General features: G+C 39.9%; 1 protein-coding gene, 1 long non-coding RNA gene and 1 pseudogene across 4 annotated transcripts in view; 1 reads left to right on the forward strand and 2 right to left on the reverse strand.

Moving 5' to 3' along the window:
• The window catches only part of ZNF326 (zinc finger protein 326), a 37769-nt gene extending 25652 nt beyond the window's left edge, over positions 1-12117 (reverse strand). Inside the window, exons 1-4 of one of the 3 annotated variants that reach the window (XM_046011666.1) lie at positions 11940-12117; positions 9376-9420; positions 1737-1772; positions 1527-1638 (exon numbers count right to left, since the gene is read on the reverse strand). In XM_046011666.1, the coding sequence (XP_045867622.1) occupies positions 1527-1638; positions 1737-1772; positions 9376-9420; positions 11940-11955 (209 nt within the window). In that variant the 5' untranslated portion in view covers positions 11956-12117. Of the gene's footprint in view, positions 1-1526; positions 1639-1682; positions 1773-9375; positions 9421-11939 lie in introns of those variants that run through there. The other 2 variants (XM_046011676.1, XM_046011687.1) reach the window with 2 other exon arrangements.
• An 825-nt stretch (positions 12118-12942) lies between these two features.
• Positions 12943-20670, reverse strand: LOC123943857. Its single transcript, XR_006818692.1, has 3 exons — positions 20531-20670; positions 17770-17857; positions 12943-13280 (listed from the first exon to the last, which is right to left on the reverse strand). It is a non-coding gene; the product is annotated as an uncharacterized LOC123943857 (long non-coding RNA).
• Positions 20671-22045: 1375 nt separating this feature from the next.
• On the forward strand, positions 22046-24278 carry LOC123954075 (annotated as a pseudogene).
• The last annotated feature ends 212 nt before the right edge of the window (positions 24279-24490 follow it).

The following is a 24490-nucleotide window of genomic DNA, read 5'->3' on the forward strand; positions in this document are numbered from 1 at the left end:
TACTTTCCACTTGTAGAGACTAGCAAATCTAACAAATCTAGAAGGATAAGGACATAAAATAGAACATAAAAGTAAAAGACCACCAACATATACCCTCTGCACATAAATTATCAAGGCAGATAAGAAAGAATACATTTTAAGTCTTCAATTATTTAAAAAATTCTTTCCTGGCAGGAAATTATCACATAAAACTACTCTAAAAAGGGGAGCACACAGTCTCCTCAAGGTTTTAATGGAGTCAACAGAAGAAACAAATCATCTTACTTCTCACAAATCCAAGGCATGGATTACAAAAGTTGCTTGATATCTTACAACATAATTTTTATAAAAGCCCACAATTACACATGAGATAAACAATAACATCTACACAGTTTATGCACAACACATTTACAATGCAATATGGCAATAATGGATATATTAAAACATTTAAATGTGTTACATTACTTCAGTTATTTACAGATCACTAAGTAGAATTACTATTTACTTCTGAATCCTGGTAACCATATAAAAATTACTCCTCTTTCCAACTCTTTTTAAAACATCTATCACATACGCAAAATTGCTGTATCTGTTCATCTTTTTTATTTTCCACTACTATAAACCATAGTGGCATATTCGCAGCAGAAAGAAGGAAAGTAAAGCATCATTCAGTCCATCCTTAAGGAATCCAGATCCTTCAACTTATGAAGAAGGAGGATAGTTTCAAATGTTACCTAACTAGTTATATTTAGTAGAAATTATCTGTGCCTGTACCCTCTTTGCTTGAAATGTGGTCAATGCTAAAGCCTATGCTAGTTCAACTAGTGTTGAGCTTTACACAGTATCAACAGTGAAATATAAAAACAATCTGAACTCTAGTGCATTAAAATAAATGAAGGTATAGTATTCATGGTTTTGATACAATGCTCTTGGCTTAGAGCACGGTGTTTCTGGTATAACTAGTATCTGCCAATAAATAACCTAGAAATGAACTTAAAGAATGTTTTACTATTACAATATGCTCTTACAACTTACTCTAAAATTAAAATGAAAAGAATAACTATCTTAAATGTTTCTCAGAAACTGAATGCTGCTAGACTGGTTCAGTTAAACCCATTCCAGTCAAAAACTGCTTTGCTGCTTTACAGAATACCCCACCTTAGAAAAGATACTTTTAAAACTCATAAATAAAATAACTTCACAAATAATACTTGCAATAACATTTTTACATTCGTTCAGAACATTCTGAATGATAAGGAGTTAAAAGTAAAAGAAGTTTAAAAAAAATTCACTAATGAAAACAGAAAATCTTACTCTATTGTACTGAAATGAAAATAGCTACTTAAAGTTTTCCTAAAATAATGTCTGTCAGTGGCCCTGAGATAATTTTTAGAACCATTAATTAACACCCTTTAAACATTTAAGGTGATTATTCAATACCAAATAATGAAGTTCAAGTATCATAACATGCCTAAGGAATACTTAAATTAAAATATCCAGAATCTTATAGTCATCTAATTATTTGGCCAAGTGATTAAGCAATTTACCTGCTACCCCCACCACCACCACTGTGATTGTCCATGCCATATGACTGGTTTAGGTAGGAGTCCATGGATCTTTGACCCCCATAGGATCCATGGCCATAGTCACGGTCCATCCCTATAAAGAGTTTAAAAAGAAAAAAAAAATTAAATGATGCTCACCTTTACTGGCACCCAAAAGAAGAATTTTTAGATAAATATCCTTGAATGTCAGACCTCCATAAGATCCGGGGCCATAATCACGATCCATTCCTAAAACAGAGTTAATAACAAAAGGTCAGTAAGATATACCATACTCTTTGGGAATCTTTGCATATAACACAAGATATCTGAGATGTATCAGTTATCTGAGATAATTCATCAATAACATTTAAGCTAAACTCACACTAGATATGGAAGAAAAAACTCAGAGAATAATCTACTGAAAAATCAGATTTGCTAAGAAAACTTAATTTTTCAAAAAAAATTATCAAAAAAAGACAAAAAAAATTATCAACTAAAAAGTTCTACATTAGAATTATTTTCAGTTTAGCCAATATTTAATTGATTAGCATATTCCTTTAAGGTTCTATCTTAGGAATGACATTGTATATAATCAATAATAAATAATTCCTACTCATAAGGAAGGTCAGCTTTTAATAATGTCAATAAGACAAATTTTTGTTTCAAGTATAGTTTTTGTATCTAAATGTCCTCAAAATGTCTAAAAATCCAGGAGCTGCCACATTTTCAACTAGCCTAATTTCAATTTGTTCATATACCAACTGAAACAGACATTTTAAAAAGTAAAATCATGGAGTATGGGGCCAATCTGTGGTACTATGTCTGTAAATAATAACAACAAACATTTAAATTCTCAAATACTCTGAATAAAGGAAATGAATGTGAACTCTAGCAATGCAAAACACTAAAAAAATTTCTAATATATTAAGGGTACTGAGTATATTTTATGACACTGCAATTCCACCTATATCCCAACCTCTAACATGAAAAATACAACAAGAGGTAATAAAATGAATTTACTACGATTATAAAAAGTAAAAAGTTTTTTAAACCATTTAGAATGTGTCCTATAAAGTCATTTAAAATCCTTTATTATCACCTTCCCCAAATTTTATGCACTAATAAATACAACAGTATACACAGAGCAAATGCCTTCATTTATATTTTTTAAACACTAAATTTTAATTACAATCACTTAAATATTTCTGATCCTAACAACAACAATAATAATGACAACAGCAACAACTTCACAAAAATACCACTCAGAATCTTGCAACTTTAAAGCTGGAGGCAATCTAAAAGGATAAAATTCAATCATTTTATAGATTAGAGAGCTAAAATCCAAAAGAATGAAATGATTTTCCCAAAGTTCATTATGTATCCACCCTTCTAGTTTTATGCTGTAGCTTTTACGTGAAATGCTCTCCTCTAAAACCCCAAATATCTGCTTCTTGAAATCTCATCTTTTAAAGTCCATTTCAAACACTAACCCTTCCAAGAACACTTTTAATGATACTGTCTCAGTTGATTATCATCTCTTTCATCTAAATAGCTACAAGTCTGTAGCTCCTATATGGTGCTTATGATACTCTGCCTTACATTCTGCAACTTGTGGCCTCATCTTAAATGTACAAAAGTCTTGTGGGTCAGGGTCTGATTTTTATTAATTCTCTTATATATTCCAGAGCCACAGTTCTCAAGGAATAGTCTGTTCACCATTGGGAGTTGCCAGCGACCTTTCAGGGATCCACAAGATCAAACTCTAGGACCCTTTTGGGATCCACAAGATCAAACCATTTTCATAAAGAATACTGCAACATCATTTGCCTTTTTCACAGGTTGACATTTGCATTGAAGAAGCAAAAGCACTGGTGGGTAAATCTGCTGGTGCCACAGCACAAATCAAGGCTGTGGCACCAAACTGTACTCTGCAGTTCTCAACAATGCACACTTGCAATAAAAAAATAATAAAAAAAGAAGTGCCATCTCCATTTACAAATGTTCTTGATGAACCAGTAAGAAGTATCAATTTTATCAGATCGTCACCTTTGAGTACACTTTCTTTCTGATATTTTCTGTAGTGAGACAGGAAGTACACATAAAGAAAGCAAATTTGCTGCACACCAAAGTATCACAGTTTTCTCCAGGAAAAGCCATCATGCAAGTGCTTGCTTAATTGAATTAGCCACCTTACAAGGAAGACTATTTTTATTAGAATGACAGACCAACACTCAAAAACTAAGGCTGTCAGACTTGAGCATTTGGCAGACATTTTCTCAAAAATGAACAAAGTAAAACTCAATTCAAGGAAAACAAGTAACAGTACGTGCTGCCAATAAAATTTGAGTTTTCTTTTTTTTTTTTTTAATGGGGTACCTGGCTAGCTTAGTCAGTAGAGTGCGTAACTTTCTTTTTTTTTTTTTTTTTTTGGGTGAGGTGGCACAGTAGGTTAAGCATCCAACTCTTGGTTTCACCTCAGGTCATGATCTCAAAATCATGAGACTGAGCACCACCCTGGGCTCTCCACTTAGTGCAGAGTCTGCTTGGAATTCTGTTTCTCTCTCTCTCTCTCCCTGCCCCTCCCACTGTTTGCATCCTCTCTCTTTAAACAAATAAATAAAAGCTTTAAAAAATAAATAATAAGAAGAAGAATCTTAAGAGTTAGGTTCAATTAGGTACACAAAGTAAAAAGTCTTATATTTTATTATTTCTGCTAGTTTCAATTTTGAGATCACAGAGGTTGCATTTGGATACTAAATCCTTGTTTTTTTATTCTGTGTGTTTTTATTTCACTATGGAGTCATAAATTACTAATATTTACTGAACACCCACATTTTGCCAGGCATCATGGAGTACACAAAAATTAAGAGAGCTATCTTATTTACATAGCAATGACTTTGGCTTATTGTTCATAGTACTGCTATCATTCAGTTAATTAAAAAGAGAAGAAGGAAAAGTCCCTGTACTCTATGTAATCTATAAGATGACTGCTTATATATAAACAATATTCTTCCAGGTTGGCAAATGAACTTAAAAATCACTTTAAAACTAAATCTGTAAGAACACTGTATCTTTACCATTAGTATTAAATGAAACTAATTCACTCAAAAATAAAACAGACCTAAAGTTTTAAATTATATCTATTCTATCTATGAGGCACCTTGGTGGCTCAGTTGGTTAAGCCACTGCCTTCTGCTCAGGTCATGATCCTGAAGTCCCAGAATCAAGTCCCACATCAGGCTCCCAGCTCCACAGGGAGTCTGCTTCTCCCTCTGACCTTCTCCCCTCTCAGGCTCTCTCTCTCTCAAATAAATAAATAAATAAAATCTTTAAAAAAAAAAGCCTATTCCATTGTTTTGGAATAAGCTCGACAAATGTTACAACTCAGTTACAATTAAATCACAAGGAAATTGCTGAGGAGCGTTAACAGGAAAAAACAGCTGACTTAGGATCAAAAGACTTAGAGCTGTATCACACTAAGTCTTCAATGGGACCACTTTTCACCAAAATCCACACTACCAGCATCCTGCTACAGGCCACAAGTATCTCTCTTACATTACTGCAGTAGCCTCCTAACGAGTTTTCCTACTTCCACTTTTTCTCCCTTTCTGTTTATTCTGAAGAAAATAGCCAAAATAATTTTGTTAAAGTCTAAGTTTAAATCATATTCAATGCTTAGTAACTTGCAAAGGCTTCCCATCTTACTCAAAGTAAAAGCCAAGGACTTAAATAATCTGTAAGGCCCTATACAGTGGCTCTGAACCAAGGACAATTTTGCCCTCCAGGGGACATCTGACAATGCCTGAAAGCACTTTTGGTTGTCCAAACCAAAGGGTGGGTGCTGCTCACATCTAGTGCAAAAGCTAAGGATATAGCTAAACAGTCTAAAATGTACAAGACATCCCCCATAAACAGAGAATTATCTAGTCCAAAATGTCAATACTGCTGAAGTTGAGAAATCTTGCCCTATATAATCCACCCCATCACTTCTTAACTTCATCATCTACTATTCCAAACCCTTACCACTTCACTCCAGATATACTAGGTCCCTTGCTGTCCCTAGAAATACAATAAGTATACACCCATTTTGGCACCTGCTGCTCTCTCTGCCTGGAATGTTCTTCCTCTGTAACTGTACCTCTCAATCCCTCCATTCTTTCAAGTCTTTATTTCCTACTCTCTCTCTTAGATATAAACAAATTATCTTTGATTTTTCAATGCCTTTGGCTACAACTCTCACTACTCTAACCTTGTCTTAAGACTGTTTGGCAAGTATCATATGCTCTAGTCAAAACATTCTTAAGCCTAGGGTAGGAGAGGCTGGGTGGCCCAGTTAAGCATCCAGGTCTTGATCTCAGGATCATGAATTTAAGCCCCATGCTGGGCTCCACACTGGGCATGGAGCCTACTTAGAAAAAACAAAACAAAAACAAAAAAACAAAAGAACTATTCTTCTTAAGTCTCTCTGAACCACAATGCACTCAACTCTACCTTTATTCCTGCTTTCCCTCTATCTGAATGCTCTCTCTTTTTTGTCAGTTATTTATATAAGAAGTTATTATGAAGCAGGAAGGAAACATGGAAACACTGGAAATAAAACTTCCTTCTAAGAAATGATATGGAGGAAATCTGGAACTTGACATATTTTCCAGTACCTTTTACTTCATCTCAGTCACTGAAAAATACAATGCTAACAATTAACTGTATCATTGGCTTCATTTGGTAACTACACATCTTTTTATTTTTTAAAGTCTACAGCATTGTTCCTCTAGACAGCCCAATGGCTTGCATCCTCACCTCCTCAAATTTGTGCTCAAATGTCACCTCCTTAATAAGTCCTTCCCCAACACACACACACACACACACACAAAACCAAACCACCACCACCCCTCCCCTCTGTCGTTTTTCTCCTAAACAATCATCACCATCTAACATACAACATATGTCACTTCTTTATCTTGTTTACTTTCCATTTCACCCCACTAGATTGCATGCTCCCTCCAAGAGCAATAATATGGGCTCCTAAAATAGTATCTGATACACAGCATTCACTCAAGAAATATTTGTTAAATGAAGTCAAATTATGTCTCTGAAAATAAGTTCCTCATTTGTAAAATGTAGATAACCTAGACCTCAAAATAATGTCAAATAATGATCTTTAACCAGCACTGCATTCCAAAATCATTCAGAGTACTTTTTTATAACATGCATAACCAGGGACCACTTGTCTAAAATTAAGATTCAAGACAACTAGGGTATGACCTGAACAGATACACTTTGAAAAACCTCTCCAGGGGAATCTAACAATCACAATGTTGGAACTTATATTAAGAGAAAAAAAAAATCATAACATTAGTAAGACATTAATCCAAAAAGATATATGTACCCCCATGTTCACTACAGCTTTATTTACAATAGCTAAGATATGGAAACAACCTAAGGCCCCCCTGAAGAATGACTAGACCAAGAAGATGAGTACAGATATACAATGACTGGAACTCAAGCCATAAAAAGGAATGAAATCTTACTATCTGCAACAATACTGATGAACCTTGAGGGCATTATGCTAAGTGAAATTAGTTACAAAGAAAAACAAAGACTATATGATTTCACATGTATGTGGAATCTAAACAAACAAAACAAACAAACAAAAACAAGCTTATTGATATAAAGAACAAACTGATGGTTACTAAAGGGGAGGATGGATTGGGCAAAGGGAATCAAGAGGTACAAATATTCAGCTATAAAAAAGTAAGTCACGGGGATATAATATATAGCATGATGACTTGTACATTAAGAGAACATTAAGAGAACTTCTGGCCTGGTATGATTCTGCATTTCAAAGTCCTACATTTAGACATTAAGTCCCAACTCTTTGGTAAACACTACTAGAAAATAAAGCCTTCTATCATTCCAAATATCTCTCTTTGGTAAAAGTATTAGTCCTACTCATTCTAGTTTAAAATCTTGGACCCATTTTTATTCGTCCTTCTTAATTTTCTACTCGCTACTAGTCAGCTTGCAAGTTCTGCTAGTTTTCTCTAGAAACATCTTAATATTTTAAAAAATTATTATTGTTGGGTGCCTGGGTGACTCTGTCAGTTAAGCATCTGCCTTTGGCTCAGGTCATTGTCCTGAGGTTCTGGGATCTAACGCCAACTCAGGCTCCCTGCTCAGCGGGGAGTCTGCTTCTCCCTCTCCTTCTGCCCCTCTCCCCCACTTGTGCTCTCTCCCTCAAGTAAATAAATAAAATCTTTAAATAAAAAATTAATTTTGTCATCTCCCAAGTTCAGGGTCTTTAAATCTTAACAACCAAATTTATTAAATGTTTTTTTAGCTAATTTTCTGTTTTAGTGTTTTTTTTAAGGTTTTATTTTTAAGTAATCTCTACACCAAACATGGGGCTTGAACCTACAACCCCATGAGCAAGAGTCACATGCTCTACTGACTGAACCAGCCAGGCACTCCTAACTTTCCAGTTTTCAATCTACCTAAGTATGGATACAAATCAAACTTCCTTTGCTAATTTTATTATGTCACTCTCCTGTTCAAAATGGTGTTCTTGGCACCTGGGTGGCTTAGTCGGCTAAGTGTCTGCCTTCAACTTGAGTCCTGATCTCTGGGTCCTGGGATGGAGACCCCCCCCCACCAATCCACTGGGTTCCCAACTCAGTCGGGAGTCTGCTTCTCCCTCTCTTTTTACCTCTCCCCCCACTTGTGCATACACTCTCTCTCTCTCTCAAATGAATAAATAAAATCTTTAAAAAAACAAAAAACAAACAAAGAAACTATATTCTTCAGGGGGGCCTGACGGGTTCAGTCGGTAGAGGGTGTAACTCCTGATCTTGGGGCTGTAGGTTCCAGCCCCATGCTGGATGTAGAGATTACTTAAAAATAAAAGTTAAAAAATAAAGCAAAACAAAACTATATTCTCCAGCATTCAATATATTCCGACCCCTTCCCATATCTTGAGCCTTTCTAGCTCACATCAAGTACAAAGTTTCTCTAAACTCTTAGAGATGATACAAAGAAATTAATTGGAGAGTAATTATTTTCACAAAATGGCAGAGCTTTATTTAGGAATACATTTGCTTCAGTTTTATTTTATGAATATATTATATTCTGTACAACAGTTGAATTTTCCATTTTCTGTCAATCAGCATATTTACTTCCTCTCTCGGGTCCTCTTTTAACCTCACTGAATTGTTTCACATTCTTTTATGTTATCATCCTGCTTGGCAGAGTCTTAACTTTAATAACTATCAAAATAACATCCAATTGTATTCTGCATACCTCTTCTGATTTTATCTAGTTCTGTAGTCACAATTCTAACGTCACGCTCAAGTCAATAAATAATCAGGCTTCTTTATGTGCTCCTCTAGACAGCTCTTTATATACTAACACATTTTGACACATTAAAGCAAATGACCTCAAAAACAAGGTCAAAATGCATTACATTAGAAGGAATTTAAAACCAAGCCAATAATCCACTTAATCTACATTATTCAATACCAAAGCCTCTCCTTCGGCAAAAATAACTCAGCTAGTTTCTTTTAACTCATCATTCGGAATGTCGTAAAGGCCTTTTGGAATAAATTAAAGAAATCATAATTCAAATAAAACAAAGAGTCAAACTAATCTGAATAGTCCTTTTTCTGATCCCAAATTCCCTAATTCAAATACTATACATAGTATGACAACATTAACACAGAGCAGTGATACATCAAGAGACAACACAATGACTGAAACAAGGCAGAACTGGCTTTTTATATTGTTACTTTATGTGTGTGTAGAGAAAAACTGAAATGCATTCCCTTAACATATTTAAGAACAAACGAAAGAGGATACTCACCATTAAAGCCCTGATAAGTATTTCTGCAAGCAGAGTGTGTGTAATCTATGAAGACACATTTAACAGAAAGGAATTAGTACAAAATTGGCAAAAATTTGAAATTACATACTCATCTATTCAAATCAAACACAATTTTTAAAAATGTCATTAACTCACTTGTCTGTAAAAATGGGGTACAAATAATTACAAATATTTTATATGGGAAAACATAGATCTTTTCCTCTTCACTATCTCCCCAAGAGGCAGGTTTATCATCCAAATTACAATAATGCAAAAATTAGCTTATAAAACCTAATATATAATAACTGCCAAAAGAGGAATCCAGTACTGATATATACAGGGTAACAAAGGGAAGCCAGATAGATTAAATTATGTATCAACCATTGCAAAAAGGGCCACCTGAGAACTGATTCTATGTAACGTATAATTTTTCAAAGTTAATATATTTCTTTTACCTATTTGCTCTCTAAGGTTTTCAAGATCTTATTGCAGAATGCATATGCATATATGTACATCTGTGCCTATCTATCCAGGATGTGGCATCACCAAAAACCATATTGGCAACTTCCGTCAAAACTGACTTGATAACTGTTAAATCCTTTAATTTACCAATAAATACTAAAAGAAAGGAAATTAATATAGTGATCACTCGGATACAACAGAATCCAGCTACACTACATAGGATTAGATTCAGATATATTGTTAGCCAAATTCCACTCCCAAATATAGCAGGATAAGCGAAAAGGAAGCAAGAGAGAGGGGGAGTATTTTCTCACTGACACTGTTTATAATTTTATTACTGACACTGTTTGGAATTGTAGGCACATGGTGACAATAAAAGCAAACATACTAAGTTTTATTGTTTTTCAATTCTCTACAGAAAACGGATTCTTCAGCGGGGGTGGGGGTGGGGGTGGGGTGGGGGCGGGGAGACACCACGCCTATTGTTCCCTCCCCCCAACTAGGGACTGCTGCTGTACCTTGGGTGTCATTAAACCTTGGCATGAAAACACAATAATGCATTTTTTTTTAAGTTTCATTTCTGGCTTTGGCACTCAAATATTCATAGTTTAAAGGTATCTATATTAAAATCACTCAGTCCAACCAAAACAAACAAAAACATCAGTGTGCTACTCTTTTTTTTTTTAAGATTTTATTTATTTATGTGACAGACAGAGATCACAAGTAGGCAAAGAGGCAGGCAAAGAGATAGGAGGAAGCAGGCTCCCCGCTGAGCAGAGAGCCCCATGCGGGGCTTGATCCCAGAACCCTGAGATCATGACCTGAGCTGAAGGCAGAAGCTTTAAACCACTGAGCCACCCAGGTGCGCCCCAGTGTGCCACTCTTAAGAGCTGAACTTCCTATTTGAAAGTAATTTAAAAGGATTCAGAAAAGGGTTATTCTAGTATCCTTTCACGTACTTAGATTTGGCAGCTTTAATACTTTGTGGCATGAAATCAAATCAAAGATCAAAAGATCATCTAGTCAGACTCACATGCTGAGATCACACTACTTACAATGTTAAAGAAGATGGGGTTTTGGCTGGTATGTGACTTACAACTAGTTAGTCGATCTGTTTTATTAGAAACGTCTGGCTACTCAGGATTAAGTCCAGTTTAACCATTCAAACCCTTCTTCCCTCTCCCTAATGCTGTCATTAGGGACGCATTTTGACACCGATTCCTATAAAAGTTAGGCAAGATTCGAAGACAAGGTGAAGACCAAATTAATTTTACTTTGTGAGCCCGTGAAAATGGTTTATAGAACTAGCGTGAGAGACGACTGAAAGGCATTGCCGAAATACAACCCAGGCGGCTGGGCACAGAACTGAATTTGAACGGCACGTGATGCTGTGCCAAAATTCTGACTAACTTAAGTCCCATCCACACAATCCAGAAGAAAAATGCTCTGGTTCACAGAAGTATTTCAGATTAGGGATTAACGACCAGATAATTCTGGTGGATAAACATCCTAGCTTGTTAACGGGTAACAGCTTATTTCCATTCTGTAGAGATAGCTACCCGTACTTGTCACTTACAGACGCCCTTTAAACTCAGCTTAAACGAAGCCAAGAAACCTCACTGTGATCGGGCCTCTGAAAATTGCTAAGAAGCCACCGGGTAGAGGATTTACGAAACGGACGAGCTGGGTCGCCGCCCCATGGGGCGGACGCGAGACGAGGCGGGGAAGGCCCCACTCTCCCCTCTGCCCGACACCGGGGAGTTGGAGGCGCCGGGGCAATTTCCACGCACCGCGGCCGGGGCCAGTCCGGGGCGCGAGTCCGGGCCCCAGTCCGGAGGCCGTGGCGCTCTGGGCGCGCCCTTTCCCGCACCGAGGCCGGCACGGAACTCCCAGGTCCCCGGCGGCGGCGGGCGCCGGGCCGGCGCGACAGGGCGCGCGGGTCCCCACACAGGACGATTCCGGGCACTGGGCCCGCGACGGGCGGGCGGCCTCCGGGCCCGCAGAACAAAGCCCACACGGCCATCTTGAGGCCGTAAACAGACCCCCGGGGCGGCCACCCCGCCTCCCGCCCGCCGCGGCGACCAGCCAGAAGCTCTGCTTACCGTCCTCGAAGTCCATGGCGGAGGCTCGGGGCTCACGGGCTCGGCGGCGCTGGGCAGAGCTGTGGCAGGCGGTGAACACTCGGGAAGCGCGGTTCCACACCACCAGTCCGCGCGAGCGAAAGCGGCGCTACCGGCCCGGGAGCCGCAGGCCACAGTGAGGCCGAGGGGCGGGGCCGGCCGGCGCTGCCAGCGGCAGCAGCGCGGCCTGCGATTGGTTGGCGCGGGCTGGTGGGCGGACTCTTGGGTGGGGGCGGGAAGCAAGTCGGCTGTCACGCTCCCGGGTGCTGACCCTCTCCGAGCGTCGGAGGAGGAAGGAAGGTGGAAAGAGGAACGCCGAAGACTGACTAGGGTCACGGGAAAGCGAACTGGATGTTCGGGAAATTCTGGCTGCAGCCCGCCATATTTGATCCTGGCAAGAGCGAAAGGATTGGATCAGAATACCTTCCTCCTGCCCAAACTAATAAGCCACGTGCCGACCTTTTGCTTTTTATTGGCTGGTGACGACTGTACAGAAAATGTTAAAGTACTTAACGGGTTTTTTTTGCTGTGGAAATACATAAGTCCCGGATGATTTTTACAACTGTGTGAGCCGAGGAGAATAGATTGCTGAATAGGAAATAATTACGGGAATGAACCAAGACAAGTTATTACCAGTTTCTGAATTTTAAGGTGCAAAATAAAAGGGGGCTGTAAAATTTCAAAGACAGGGAAGATTTGTGACAGAAGTCGCCCAGAACTTGAAGAATGACCATGCACAAACCCTCACACATACTGGTATTGTGTTACTGCCACTTTGGAAGTAGTGTTGGGGAAGTGAGCAAAATTATTCACCCCACAGGGCAATATGGGGAAAAAAAAAAAAAAACAAACACCAATTGTTCGTTTGACCCTGCAGCAGCTTAACTTCAGGTTAACTTTTTTTCTTTCTTTTCTTTTCTTTCTTTCTTTTTTTTTTTTTTAAAGACTTTATTTATTTGACAGACAGACAGCTGGAGGAGGAACACAAGCGGGGGAGTGGGAGAGGGAGAAGCAGATCTCCCATTGAAGAGGGAGTTGGATGCGGGCTCTATCCCAGGCAGATGCCCAACGACCCAACCACCCAGGTGCCCCTTTTTCTTTTCTTTTCTTTTCTTTTCTTTTTCTTTCTTTCTTTTTCTTTCTTCCTTCCTTCCTTCCTTCCTTCCTTCCTTTCTTTCTTTCTTTTCTTTTGTAGTAGAGCAAATAGTGTCAACAATGGGTTGATCACAAGATGGGAAACCATGAATCAAAACCATTTCTCTTCCTTAGGGTCCAATCAGTTGCTGGAACCAAGTTCCATAACAGCAGCCTGTGGAAATAGGCCTGGAGAAAAAAATTTGCAGATACATTATGTGCATTACTATAGCCCCAAATCTTCACAGGGCATTGTTTCTTCCTCATCACTTTCCTTCTCCACCCCGATTGATTCACCCAGTTCTCCACCCTTATTCTCTTCTTTATTTTCCCCCCTCCCTCCTTTACATGTTTTCTATTCACCTGAGCTGAACATGTTGAAAACTGAACTCATAATTTTCCTTCTCAAACCTGTTCATCCTCCTGTATTCTTTCATCTCTTTTAGTGGTGTCATGAGCAACCACCCACTAATCCTAGCCGGAAGCCTGCACGATTCATCTCGTCAAGACGCAGGCTTCTCCCATCCTCCCTCCCCCATCCACACTAAAGTCTTTCATCTGCCTATTACCTCTTAAAATTTTCTTAAACTTGTTCCCTTCTCTCCATTCCCACAGCACTACCCACGGTACCTACACAACTCTCATTCTCTCCCTCCCACACTATTGCTGTAGCTTCCTAAATCATTTCTCTGCCCATTGGCCTTGACCTTCTCAGGCTTCTCAGGGCTGCAGTGTTCTAAACACAAATCTGAACATGTCATCATGGGTCTTTATTATGGATTAGGCCAAGGCCAAGCTCCAAAACCTAGAGCACATGCAGCAGGATCACTGCCTAAGCTGCCATCTTCCTCCATTTCTCCCTCGTCCTCTCCCGTACTGTCTCTTTTTTGGTGAGCAATTTTAAGTCCCCAAACATCCCTATGCTTCTTCATGCCCCTAAACTTTTACTTATGCTTTTCTAGCTGCTTGTTATACCACTCAGTGAATCCTACTCATTCTCAAAACATAGCTCAGGATTTACTTCCTCTAAGAAATGCTCCCACATCCCATCCCCACACACTAGGCCAGTACTTAAATGATTCACCTAGCAATCTCATTAAAACTCAGATTCACATTCAGTCAGTCTGGGTTGGAGCCAAAGAGTCTGCATTTCTCACAGGTTTCCCAGGAGCTGCTGCTGCTGCTGCTGCTTCTGCTGCTGGTCCAACCGTACTCGCAGTAGCAAGGCCCTGAGCTAAGCACTGATAGAACACTATCTCCCTTGCATTAAATACTCTGTTTGGCTTTATGTCTATCCACATTAAAAGCCCTTTGAGCTTAGAACCAAGTCTTCTTTGTATCCTAAGTGCTGAGCACATACGTTTATCAAGTCCAAGTGAGCACTCTTGACATTTTTTACTTTTGGGGGGGGGGGGCATCATGGCAAAGGGATGGTTTCTAACCTGTGGTATTTGGGTCTTGTCATGAGTGTAAGGAATAAATAATTGGGTCACTATTTGCATTTGTGTATTATTTGCATGTGCATGCATGCACACACACACACACACACACACACACTTCTTTCTTTTCTGAAAGAGAAAACTACTGGTCAAGGAACTCCTCACTCCAGAAGAAATCTGGCCTCAGAACAAATGCTTGGAGAGCCAGAATACACAGATATCTTCTCCCCATCCTTCCTCTTTCCCAAATAGGAAGTTTTTGACAGAGGGGGCAATACTTGAGTTACCCCACAAGACCTGAGAAACCTTGCAATACCTGACAGTCCATCAAGTCATCCCTTAATTTCTGCGTCGAACAAATATGGATTGAGCACCGACCATATGCCAAACATCATTTTCTTCTTTCGTTGTTATCTCTCTTATTCCCCAGAAACTAGCCAGGCTCCTGGGCCTGTTCCCACTTGCTTAGGCTTAGATTTTTATCCTGAGGGGCCAGTGTTTTGCACAAAGTCTTAGGCCCTTACATCTTCCATTCATTTCACAATAGGCAGCAGGTTAGTCAACACCAGACCAGCAAAGCCTATTGGAAAAGAGAAGAGACTATGTTTTTTGTTCTTTTGTTTTTAAGTGCAGAGGTTAAAAGGATATGTGGTGTGAGGTCAAGAGAAGCCCTCAGGGAGAAGGAGGCAATGGAGGGCTACCCCTAAGACCTGATCCTGAGGGAGCTGTCAGAGAAGCCCCACCATCTCCATCCCTAGAACCTGAGAAGAACTGGGTGAGTGGACCCCCTGAGGAACCAGGGGCCTCTGTTGCTCATCTCCTAAGCCCCCATGCACACACCTTCTGCTCCAGCAACACAGAACCATCTGCTGCTCCCCAGACAAGCCATGCATTTTCACGAGCCCCTGCTCACCTTGTTCTCTCCGCTTCTATTGTGGTCCCTCTCCTCCTCTGCCATTCTTCAAGGTTCAATAATCACCGGACCTCTTTTTAAACCTCTCCCTAAGCTCTAAGTTAGAAGCCCCTTCCCTCCATGTCACCTTAATAGCGATTAGCATAGTTGGATTCTTGTAGTGAGTTAGTTATAACCCTGTCTAACTCTTTATTCAGATTCTTCAGAGACCCTCCTTTGTACCTTTTTTAGGTGGCCTATAGGTAGCACATTGGCACTGTGTGTTAAGGAGAGACAACAAAATCACCACTGAAGAAAATACCTAATGAGACTGAAATTAAATGCCCAGAGCTTCATCTACAAAAAAAAAAAAAAAAAAAAAAAAGCACAGCATCCTATGATTTTATGATTTTGGAGTGTAAGTGACTATAGAGTCACAAAGGGGAGTCCTAATTTCACAGTGCTTTCCTGATTTGCTCCCAATAACTCTTTCTTCCTCCTCATGTTCTTTTAGGGAATTCATAAATACTCAGGGAGGTCAAGAACTAAAAATGACTATCTTAAAGTAAAGCAGTCAAACTTAACATAAACAAAGTAATTCCTACTGTGGGACTTATCAAAGGAGAGCTGGTTACAGAGCCCATGGCAATAGAAAGCTGCTGAAAACAGCTGGTGTTGACAGCACTGAATGGTCGTGTTTTATACATAGGACAAGATGATGTCTCTGATTTTAATATGCAACTTCGAAAAGATGCAGGTGTCTCTCAAAGCTAAAAGGAATAGCAATTAAAATAATAATTAGCTTTTATTAAACCCTAGATATTAATAAATGTTTCAAAGCACTTTACATGTGTTAACTCATTTTATCTACCCAAAATATAGGTAGTACTGTCACCCACTTTACTGATAAGGAAACTGAGACCCAGAAAGGTAAAGTTACTTGCCCAAGGTCACACCACTGAAACAGAGAGTAGAGCCAAGATTCAAATGCAAGCAGCCTGGCTCCAGAGCCCACACTTGCATCTCGATCATGTTCTGCTGAGCAGCTATTCTGTGCCAAATATTTTGATGGAAGCTTTTACATGCCTTAGTTCTCCTCCTTACAATAAGCAGATTAGATCCTTTCCAAATGAGGGAAGTTAAAGAGAAAAATTAAGTTACTTGTCCAAGACTGTGCAATGAGCAATTCTTGGTTCTATATTCCTGACAAATATTATACAGTCATGCTTAGGTCTATTGTCATATGGAGCCAACCTTGTAGACCCAATGTCATCATCAAGGTGCTCAGGTAAAAAAGAAGAGAGATTTTGCCAATCTACAGATCATCTTGCATAACAGTACCTAATGCAGTCAAAGAGAATATGTAGCAAAGAAGGGATCATGACTGCTGTAGAGATTCCCCACTTTGTCCTGTGCTTTAGGCCTTCCTCGGATTAGAAGAACTCAGTTTCATATGCATTTTCTTCCCCACAAAAGCAAAGTAAAATTCCAAAAGCAAAATTGCTTTCAAAATGTAGCAGTTTGGGGTTACTGGTGGCTCAGTTGGTTAAGAGACCCACTCTTGATTTAGGCTGAGGTCATGATCTCAGCATCATGAGATCAAGCCCCATATTGGGCTCCACTTTGGGCATAGAGCCTGCTTAAGATTCTTTCCCTCTCCCTCTACTCCTTTCCCCACCTCTCTCTTTCCCTCCATTAAAAATAAACTACAGGGGCACCTGGGTGGCTCAGTGAGTTAAAGCCTTTGCCTTCAGCTCAGGTCAGATCGAGTTCTCTGCTCAGTGGGGAGCCTGCTTCCTCCTCTCTCTCTACCTGCCTCTCTGCCTACTTGTGATCTCTGTCTGTCAAATAAATAAATAAAATCTTAAAAAAAAAAAAACCTTCAAAATGTAAGCGTTACCTTTTTTCCTTAGGTATGTATTATATAAAATATACATTTCTATGAAAATTAGGTTTATTCCCTTCTAGGGGCTCAATTAAATGTCCGAGTTATTGTCACTCATTTTATCTTCTTAATGTGTTTGGCCCACCATAAATTTTAATCTTCTGAGTAAATGTAAAGCAAGCTGTCTGTGACATCTGTCAACCCCACTGATTGCCAGAATTGATTTGATGGATCTGCCCTGCTAGGAAGGTGTCCCCTTTCTTCCTGGTTCTGCTACATGTGTCTCTCCCAAAGCTGCTTGCTTCATTGAAGAGAGAGGAGAGCCAGGATCTACATGGAGTCAAGTTCTCCCATTGGACTGTCCAGGACTCAGTAACTAGGTTATCCCACCTGACTGTGACACTCCCACTAGATAATGAGCCACCTGAAGGTGAAGATCTCATCTTTGTGCTAGCACCATACCTGGCACATGGTAGACTTTAAAATGTTGTTGGATGAATAAGAAGGAAACAGATCCGCAGTCAGCTCCTGTATTTAAATAACTTCAATTCTATATTAGGGAAACAAATATAAATAAAAAATAAAAACAAACGAAATTCAGACATGTACACATACAATCTAACCCCTTCCTTAGCCAACAGTTTATCAACAGAAAAAGGGCACAGTCCCAGGACACCCAGTAGAGGGCATCACACACCAAATATAGTCAAGGTTTGATAACAGAAACGGAGCACGTGTCTCTCTATCTAGTTCCTGCTGGTCTGAAGCGTTCTAAAGGGACATGGGGTAGAGAATATTCCTGGGAGCCTCTTTGAAAGTACCCGAATTTCTATTTGGGGTCAACTGTGGATATAAAGTCCCCTGTTTGCCTCATTTTGGTAGATTTTTGTCTTTAGAGATGATCTTTTAAAGCACAGAACAGTGGAAAATGCTTATTATAATGGCAAACTTGAAAAACAAGATGTAAAATTGTTTATGGAATCTGATAACAGTAATGCCAATAAATTTTTTTAATTTTTTAAGATTTTATTTATTTATTTATTTATTTGACAGAGATCACAAGTAGGTGGGGGGCGAGGGGGGAGCAGGCTCCCTGCCAAACAGCCCGATGTGGGGCTTGATCCCAGGACCCCGAGATCACAACCTGAGCCAAAGGAAGAGGTTTAACCCACTGAGCCATCCAGGTGCCCCAGCAATGCCAATAATTTTTTAAAAGACAAAGCATAGAGATAAAACAGAAAGAAAAATGGTAAAACATGAACAGTGATTCTCTCGTGTTCAATTTTTACATACTTACTCTTCTATATTCTCCAAATTTCTTTAGCACTTTTTAAAAAAATCATTTATTTATTTATTTATTTATTGAGGGGGAGGCGGAGGGGCAGAGAGAGAGGGAGAGAGATTCTAAACAGACTCTGCACTGAGCATAGAGCACAAAGTGTGGCTTGATCTCATAACCCTGAGATCACAACCTGAGCCAAAACCAAGAGTCGGACACTTACCAACTGAGTCACCTGGGTTCCCCTTTAGCACTTTTATAATGTAAAATATGTATTTGATATAATACAAGATTGTAACATCTATTTCAATTAGTTCTCCTTAGCCAAATGTTGTATTTCATTTTCCTTGTAGATAAAATTATTTTGGGGGATAAGGGAAGGTACTTTGATTGGCCATTTAAGTCAGTGGTTCTCAAGCCTGGCTCTACTCTAGAGTCATCCAGGGCACTTTTAATAAGTACCAGTATTTAGGCTTCACTTTGGAGATTCTTATTTAATGATAAACCTAAAACCATTACCACTGTTGATTTTCAAGATACAAGAGATGCTATTGGAGTAAGTTCTCTTCTGTTTCAGTAACTTGTACTTATTGAGAAGATGTCAAGTTTAGAAATGGAACTTTAGAGATTGAATAGCCACATATTAACCAATCGATCCATGTGTGGGAAATGGTGTAACAACTACATCTGAATTGGGCTGGTACAGACACTTGTACCTCTCAGAGCTCTAAAAGCTGGCTTGGTTCCAGTATTCCCTATAACTACCCTGCAGCCCTTGGGAGGTAATTAACTAATGACAGTAAAGGGCTTTTAAACCAAAACATGTTGTATAAATGCTAAACACAGGAAACACAGAGGATTTTCACTGACTGCCAATACTTTTCAACCAGAGACAGTTGATGCATCTTAAAGCCAATTTCTGGGGCACCTGGGTGGCTCAGTGGATTAAGCCGCTGCCTTCGGCTCGGGTCATGATCTCAGGGTCCTGGGATCGAGCCCCACATCGAGCCCCACATCCGGCTCTCTGCTCCGCGGGGAGCCTGCTTCCTCCTCTCTCTCTCTGCCTGCCTCTCTGCCTACTTGTGATCTCTCTCTCTGTCAAATAAATAAATAAAAAAAATCTTTAAAAAAATGTTTAAAAAAAATTAAAAAAAAAAAGCCAATTTCTTTTTTGCAACTGAAATCTTCCGAATCTTTATTTCAAGGGAAACAAAAGGTTTTTTGCTTTGTTTTGCTTTTGTTGTTGTTGTTGTTTACGGTAATGTCTTTCCTACAAATCAAAGACCCAAGAAGATTACCCCTTTACTTTCTCAGAAGTAAGCTTCCTGCCAAAACAAAACCATAGTAGCATGGTTTCTGTGAATAGCTGCTTGGTTTGGATGACCGAAGGTGGGTTAGCAAAAGGGGTCATATTAGAAGATCTAGTACAAGTCCCGGCACCCCCCTACACATCATCTCTGGTTTTAAAGCAAACGATTTGTGCACATGGTAACACATGCAACAGTATAAATGAACTTCCAATGAAAAGCAACAGCCTTTCCTCTTTTCCTTGCTTAGCTCGGGTCCCCTCTACAGGTGAAAACTCGGGTGTCATCTGGGGTGAGATCATGTGGCGTTTCCTTCCACTGTACTATTACCTCTCTTCTTACATTACCAACTTTAGTGAATATCAATTGATTCCACAGTTTGAAAATAAGCATGTATCTCACACCATCCTTCTCTTCCAAATTTCAATAGCAATAATAGCTTTTTGTTTCCTCTATTAGAACTAAAATTTCATGTTTTTAAATGAGGACTCAAATTCCTATCTCTTTTAATAGAGTATCTGTGCATTTCCTCTTCTATGAAAGGAAGGTATTGGCCCCCCTCCCCATGGCTCCACTCTCCTCTGCTTCTCATTGTTGTCAGTACCACTTTACCACCAGCAAAACTGTTCATATTTACCTTCTGTACTGCAACCACAAAATATTCTTCTTTACTTTGTCTACAGGTTGACTTTAGACGTTAAAAGTCTAGGGGTGCCTTGGTGGCTCAGTCAACTAAGTGTCTGTCTTCAGCTCAGGTCATGATCTGAGGGTCCTGGGATTGAGTCCCGCATTGGGTTCCTTGCTCAGCGGGGAGGCCTGCTGCTCCTCCTGCTTGTGCTCTCTCTCTCTGTCAGATAAATAAATAACATCTTAAAAAAAAAAAAAAAAGAAGAAGTTAAAAGCCTATATACTTTCTTCCAAAGAGTACAGTGTGAATGGGGAGCAGGTAACTTTACACTGGAAATACCTGGCAAACACTGCCTCAGTCAGGTTATCAAGGTCAAAAAGAGTGCTGAGTCAATAAGTCATGTTGTTAGTGTGTGCTCTTGGTTTGATGTGACAAAAATGGCTGACCTTTGTGGTGTTCCCTGCAAAACCCACAACCCCAATCTAATCATAAGGAAAACATTAGACAAACTCCAAATGAGGGACATTCTACAGAATACCTGGCCAGTACTCCTCAGCCTATCAAGGTCATCAGAAACAAGGACAGCCTGAAAAACTATTATAGCCAAATGGAGCCTGAAGAGACAGGATGACTAAATGTAACAGGAATAGAAAGACACTGGGGAAAAACTAAGGAAATCTGATAAACATGAACTTTAGTAAATGACAATGTATCAATATTCACTCATTAATTAGAACAAATGGATAATAGTTACATAAGATACCAATAATAGGGGCGCCTGGGTGGCTCAGGGAGTTGAACCTCTGCCTTCGGCTCAGCTCATGATCTCGAGGTCCTGGGATCAAGCCCTGCATCGGGCTCTCTGCTCGGCAGGGAGCCTGCTTCCTGCCCCCCGCCTTCCTGCTTCTCTGCCTACTTGTGATCTCTGTCAAATAAATAAATAAATAAATAAATAAATAAATAATCTTTAAGATGTTAATAATAGGGGAACTCTCTGCTAGCTTTACATCTTTCTGTAAATCTAAAACTGTTTTTAAAAATAAAATTTATTAAAATATAAAATAATGGAAACAAGCCAATATGCTGTATATATTTTATGATCAATGGGAACATTGTTCAATATTAATATACTAGGATGACATTTTCCATGAACCCAGTGTTATAACCCCTGGGTCTCTCAAATTAGGCTATTTCTAGCATCAAGGTCAAATGGATTGCCTTTTCTTACACTCTGTTAACTGCTTATATTCATGCTTAGATGTAGTTTGCTTCATGTGTGGCCTGTGACTTCATTGTTTAGAATTTGCTTTTTCTCAAGTTTCTAATTGCCATTTTACCTTGTATATTCTAGCCTGTGGTACTTTTTGCCTAATCCGACCATAATCCTCCCCTTTCACTTTTTATCTTTCAGACTTTTTTTTTTTTTTTTTAAATCTCCACTCCATTGGCTTCTATCCTTTCCCCTCACACACTTTTCTCCATACCTGTTTATTTTTATTCCAGGGGAGTCTTAGCAGGGAGGTAATGCACATAAACTCACGCTCCTGTCTTGAAAGAGAAGCTTACTTCACCTCTTGTACAGTTCCATCTGCAGTCCTGATGAAGAGTAAGTTAGCTGAGATCAGTCTTAAAGAAAGGAAAGTAGCTTCTTCGCAGAGAAAACACCACTGGTGTTGCAGGGGTGCGGGTGGGGTGACGAGGCCAGGGCTATAGAGCTGGAAAAGTCAAGACTGAGGACAAGGAGAGGATCACTGTCACTGAGCTGGACCACCTAGTCAAGGACATGAAGATCAAGTTCCTAGAGGAGATCTACCTCTTCTTCTTCCTCATCAAGGAATCTAAGATCACTGACTTTTTTCCTGAGGGGATCCCTCGAGGATGGGGTTTTGAAGATGATGCCTGTGTGGAAGCAGCCTTGTGTGGGCCAGCAGACTGGGTTCAAGGCATTTGTTGCCATTGGAGATCACAATAGATACCTCGGGATGTTAAGTTCTCTGAGCAGGTAGCCACTGCCATCCGTGGGACCATCTGTCACCTCCATGCAATGAGACTGGGGGAACAAGGTCAACACTGTCCCACACATGGGGGGAACAAGGTTGGCAAGGCTCATGCTGTCCCATACAAGGTGACCTGCTGCTGTGGCTCTGTGCTCGTGGACGTTATCCCTGCTCCCAGAGGGGTTGTCTCAGCCCCTGTGACCAAGAAGCTTCTGACAATGGCCAGTAGTGACAACTGCTACACCCCAGCTGGGGGCTACTTGGCCACCCTGGGCAACTTGGCCGAGGTCATTTTGATGCCATTTCCAAGACCTACAGCTATCTCACCCTTGACCTCTGGAAAGAGACCGTGTGCACCAAGTCTCCCTATCAGGAATTCACATACCATCTTGTAGAGAACCACACCAGAGTCTCGGTGCAGAGGACCCTGGCTCCCACTGTGACCACCACAGTTTTATACAGGAAAAATAAGGTGGGGTGTGTGGGTGGCTCAGTCAGTTAAGCATCTGCCTTCGGCTCAGGTCAGGATTCCAGGACCCTGGGATTGAACCCCGCATCGGGCTCCCTACTCAGCGGGGAATCTGCTTGTTCATCTATCCCTCTCCCCTGCTTGTGATCTCTCTCTCCCTCTCTAATAAATAAACCTAAAAAAAAAAAGAGAGAGAGAGAGAAGAAAAGAAAAAGAAAGTGGATTAAATCCTGTTAAAAAGAAAGGAAGGAGGGAAGGAAGGAAAAATATATGGAGTCATGCTCTGGCCAATATGTAGTCCTTAAGGAGAAAGCAAGAATGCATTTGATGAATCAATGACCTTCCTACCATCAGATATTTCTAGAAGCACATTATTCTGACCAATCAGTCCCCATATTTGTTTTTAAAGAAATCTATGAGTGTAGAAAAGTGAGTTGTTTTAAAAGGAAGGTGCCTGGATCTTTTAAAACAGATCCCTACAAAAAGCACAAGCTGCTTTGCATTGTCTTGGATGAAGAAAGTTCAAGTTGTACCAAGAATTACAGAAGAGAGTCCCAGTTGTCAGGTCTTAAAAGGCATTTGAAGATCATCTAGCTCTAATCCCAACCTTTGACTTTTCAGATGAGGACAAGGGGGTACTTCTCTAAGGTCACTCAATCAACAAGTGGAAGCAAGAAGACTAGAAAATGGGTAAGGTCAACCCAAGGAGCTTTCTGACCCACACCTCATGCTGAGTGTTGAAGAGCTCTTTTCCACTCACTTCTCTACAATTTCCTCCCCTCCAACCACATCCTTGCAGGAACTCTAAAAAGAGGTATGGAGACAAGGGCAGGATGGAATAGGAGGATAAGACAGCTGTAGCTGGGAAGGGGTCTGTACTGTTTTTTTCCAGGGATCTACTTGCCTGGCTGGGATCAGTGGACAAAATTACTAACTCTGGGAACTCACTCATCTTCCTGTACTCCCTCTCTTACTCCAAAACTGCCTGGGAGAGGTAGGTTTGGCTCTAGTTTTTTGACAAAATATGTGCCCCAAACCTGGAAACGCATGATGCTCTTACAGAAGGTAGTAGATGTCCTTTGCACAGAATACCATTCTCCCCAAATTGTTTTATGACCTAAATATTCCCACTGATACAAATTATTAAGGGAAGAAAGGTCATAATTTTGTGATGTTTAGTTCAGTAATTAACGTAAGACAGAGGAATTTTTTCCAAATCCTTTAATTTCTGGGTTGCTTTTTGCTTCAGGAAACTGAAAAGGAGAAAGGAAAATGTTCATGGTATGCTTGACTTTATTTAATTTTTTTTTGACTTTATTTAATTTTTAAAGCACAGAGTAACAAGGAAGAGGGACTACTGCATGTCCTATAGTTGTCTTCTGCAACTCTGCTTAGACATTCCCCCCCCCAGGACAACCATTAGAATATGTAACTGCAGAGCCTAATAACTGCCGTATTCAATCATCAACACTCATGGCGCTAACATGCTCTCCACCCCTCCCA

Source organism: Meles meles, chromosome 1, assembly GCF_922984935.1.
Source record: "Meles meles chromosome 1, mMelMel3.1 paternal haplotype, whole genome shotgun sequence".
Lineage (NCBI taxonomy): Eukaryota > Metazoa > Chordata > Mammalia > Carnivora > Mustelidae > Meles > Meles meles.